The sequence below is a fragment of the Triticum dicoccoides genome, chromosome 1B, assembly GCF_002162155.2.
Source record: "Triticum dicoccoides isolate Atlit2015 ecotype Zavitan chromosome 1B, WEW_v2.0, whole genome shotgun sequence".
Lineage (NCBI taxonomy): Eukaryota > Viridiplantae > Streptophyta > Magnoliopsida > Poales > Poaceae > Triticum > Triticum dicoccoides.
The window spans coordinates 416,677,013-416,680,830 of NC_041381.1; the positions used below are offsets into that span (position 1 = coordinate 416,677,013).

General features: G+C 46.0%; 2 protein-coding genes across 2 annotated transcripts; both read right to left on the minus strand.

Annotated features, from left to right (window-relative positions):
- Positions 1 to 372: 372 nt before the first annotated feature.
- LOC119338463 lies at positions 373 to 2,545 on the minus strand. Its single transcript, XM_037610799.1, has 2 exons — positions 2,112 to 2,545; positions 373 to 1,909 (listed from the first exon to the last, which is right to left on the minus strand). Exon 2 carries the CDS (start codon positions 1,899 to 1,901, stop codon positions 480 to 482), a length of 1,422 nt encoding a protein of 473 aa, XP_037466696.1. The 5' UTR covers positions 1,902 to 1,909; positions 2,112 to 2,545; the 3' UTR covers positions 373 to 479.
- Positions 2,546 to 2,626: 81 nt separating this feature from the next.
- On the minus strand, positions 2,627 to 3,425 carry LOC119338474 (cyclin-dependent protein kinase inhibitor SMR1-like). The gene has a single exon (XM_037610808.1). The coding sequence runs from the start codon at positions 3,268 to 3,270 to the stop codon at positions 2,848 to 2,850; it is 423 nt and encodes a 140-aa protein (XP_037466705.1). The 5' UTR covers positions 3,271 to 3,425; the 3' UTR covers positions 2,627 to 2,847.
- Positions 3,426 to 3,818: the final 393 nt, after the last annotated feature.

Consider the following 3,818-nt stretch of genomic DNA (forward strand, 5'->3'; position numbering starts at 1 on the left):
GAACAAGGCTAAAATTTCAGAGAAAATAAACACAGGACTGAAGAACAAATAAGTAGTGTGGAGTACTTGTATTGGGAACGAGACTGCTTAGACTGGTACATAGGCAGATACAGCATCGATCAAGCGTCTCATTACACATCTATACAGCCTGCACTCCATGTCCATGGAAGGAAATTTAAACCTATTATTACACTATGGAAGAAGGAAATTTAACCTGTTACAAGTTTACTAGTACTACTATTACTCCATTGACCACGGTGCTACGCAGTGGCGGACCCAGGAAAAAAAATGAAGGGTGTGCACACTCTAAAAAAATTTTCCCACCTAATCCATGTGTCAGACAAAATATGGCAAAATAATAACATGAGTAGCTTAATGCAAATCTCACAACAATTTAGTTCACAAAATATATCTCAAATGTGCTCAATTACAATAGGAATAGTCTTACATGAAAGAAGCATAAGTAGAAACTTACATCACTAGGTAACTCTACGTTTTTGCATTGCCATGAAAGCATTAACTATGTCATCTTCGCTTACTTCCATGAACACATCCCGTTCAATAAATGTCACCAAGCAATCATTCAAGCGATCATCACCCATAGTAGTCCTCAACTTATTTTTCACTAGATTCATTGCTGAAAATACTCTTTCAACACTTGCCGTCGCCACCGGTAAAATCAATATCAATTTGATGAGTAAGTAGACCAAGTCATAAAGAACATGCTTCTTTGTTGCAACAAGCATAATAGAGAGCTCACCAATATTACTTGCATTTCTAAACCTATCATCTTGTCTCATATCATCAATAAAATTAGTAAGTTGAAATTCTAGCCTTATCAAATCTGTGCTTGAAATGTCCATGGGATAGAATTCAGCAAGTCTCATTACCTTGAGTGCATCATAAGAAGCAAATGAATTGAGGGGATTCAAAGCCGACATGCAAATAAGCAACTCCGTATTAACCTCATCAAACCGATTGTCAAGATCTTGAATGGTTTGATCAATGACACCAAGATATACTTCTCTTCTATAACGATCATCATTTGTTTGTACTTCATAATACCGACGTGATCTTCGATTAGGCTCATAAATATCCTCCCACAAAGGAACTTGAATGTCATGTTTGTTGCAAAATAAGGTTAGCTTTGCAAGAAATTCTTCCCAACCATGAGACCTCATGTGTTGCATTCTACTCTTTGCCAAACTAACAAGTGTCATTGCATTGACAATATCTTGATCTCTCTTTTGCAAAGATTTGGACAACTCATTTGTATAGCCAAGAATAACAAGCATCAAGTCAAGATTGAAAACATGTTTGACCAATGCATCGGGCTTATACCAATTTTTCCAACCACCATTAACAAAGGCATCACCCCTAGGCCCCCCATTCGATTTTCCTTTGAACAAATAACACACAAAGCAAAATGCTGCCTCATATTTGACACTATATTCTAACCATTTATAGGTCTCAAACCAAACAAAGTTGAAGTGTCGATTTTTACCATAGATTTTTCTGACTTGAAAGTTGTGTGCATATGGTTGGACTGCTTGCTTTGCAATGTATCGTCTCCGAACTTCATCTTGATCATCGACATCATACTCTGAAATAGGAATCCTCTCCCTTGGATCAGGAGGAAGCCTTTGAATATTATATGGCCTTGCACACGGAGAATGGACTGCTTCATCTTCACAATCACTTTCAATCTCTGCATCGGAATGGACTGCTTCATCTTCAATATCAAATTCAATCTCTGCAGAATGGACTGGAGGTGGATTATGGACTGCTTCATCTTCAATATTTGACACTATATCTTCAGGTTGCTCTTCGGCTGCAACCTTCTTTCTTTTAGCAGCCTCATAATTCCGAAAAAAGGACTGAATGTCACCATTCCTCTTCATCTTTGGTTCTACAATTACAACAAAAAACACAACTATTAGTACAAGCACAACTTTAAGATTGAACAATACTACTACTCAATTGGCAACATATTCCCTTCAATGCACTGCACCAAATATCATCCCTCGTGCAAAAAATTTAAGAATCAATTGGCAGTTTAGGACAGCAAATTAACTGAATGGATATACAATGTACTATTGACAGAAGCTCACCCAAAAACCAAAGGGCGTCACGAACTAGGAATTCAGCAGGGATTAAGCCATTCAGAAGCTTGGGCAGCAGCTCCTCATCTCCGCCGGGCTACGGAGTTCGGACGTCCGGCGACCGGCGGGCGGCGGCTCGTGGTGGCTGCAGATCCACCAGCCAGGCAAGGAGCGCTCGAAGGGGAGCAGAGCGGCGACTCTTCTCGCCTTCTCGGTGGAAGGAGGCAAGGAACGGCGGTCCAGCGGACGACCCCGGCGGGATGGCCGGATGGGGATGGGGATGGCCGGACGGGGATGGGGGGCAGGGGGGCGCTGGATTAGGTCTTTCAGCGGCTGCGCTTTGCCTGGCCGACGGACTGTATCGATGGCTCGCTGCCTCTCTCGCTCGGGAGTAGATGGGCTGGGGCGCTGCCACGCTGGGCTTGGGTTGATTTGGGCCTAAATATCATATGGTAATAAAAAAAATCGAATTTTTCTGGGTGTGCCACGGCACACCTTGCACACACGCTGGGTACGCCAATGGTGCTACGGGGTATCACATACAGTAAAAAGAAAGAACTGCTCCTGCTACTACTGCTACCTAGCTACGGGTACCACGAACTGACCTAATCGAGTAGTAGTAGCATAGAGCACGAGTACAGCAGTAAAAACGCGGTACCAAATCTTACACTAGCTGCCTACCGCGACCAGCACCGGCAGGCCAAAACGGCTTGGCCGGCCGGCAGACGCACGTCCTGCTAGCGAGCTAGCTCTTGCTGGGCCCCGGCGACGGCGAGGCGCTCGGCGGCGCGACCCTGCGGCGCTTGAGCTTGACCTTCTTCTCGGGCGGCGGAGGCGGCGCGTGCGGGCGCCAGAAGAGGCGCTCCAGCTCCTCCAGCCGCAGGCTGAACACCTCCACCTCGAACAGCCGCTTCCGGCACGGCGCGGCCGGCGCCCGCGGCTTCCTCGGCGCCGGCGGGCACGTCACGGCCGCCTGCTTCAGCTCGCTCCCCTTGCCCGTCGGCGTCCGGCAGCACTGCTCCTCCCACGCGCCTGCCTGCTGATCCACTCCTCCTGCTACTCCTGCTCCGCCGGCCGCTCCTGCGGTGACATCTCCGCGCGGGGCAAGCGGCGAGCGGCATGGGGAGAAGGCCGGCGCCGGCTTGTAGAACTCGGGCGACGCCGACATGGCCGGTCTCGAATCTCGATGCCGGCCGGCGGCACCTACTCTTGTGCCTGTGAGAGAGAAGGAAGAAGGAAGAGGAGACAGGAGAGGGAGCTTCTTGGGTTGGTGGTGGTGCGTGGCGTGTGGCGGCGCGTGCGGGGGGTAGTGGAGGGAAACGAGGGAGCGAGCAAAAAATATTAATTTTTACTTTTGTCACTGTTAGCTTTTGACAATGTATCACAATTGCCACTCTAATCTTTTTTGCTTTTGCCACTGAATGTCAATTATGATACATTGTCAAAATCTAAGAGTGGCAAAAGTTAGATGTCAAATTTGAGAGTGGCATAAGCAAAATTGGCAAAAATTAGAGTGGTAGAAACAAAATTTCTCCTTTCAGTTTTGATACTAAAAATATAGAAAGATTCTCGAAAACATGTTAGTTAAGTTAGTTATCTTAGAAGTCTTCATCACATTAAATAACAATTTTGTGGACGAATCTCATGAATTGTGTTAGTATCAATTCCACAACAAAAAAGGGGTAAATCTATTACCACTCATTCCTTTTCAAAATG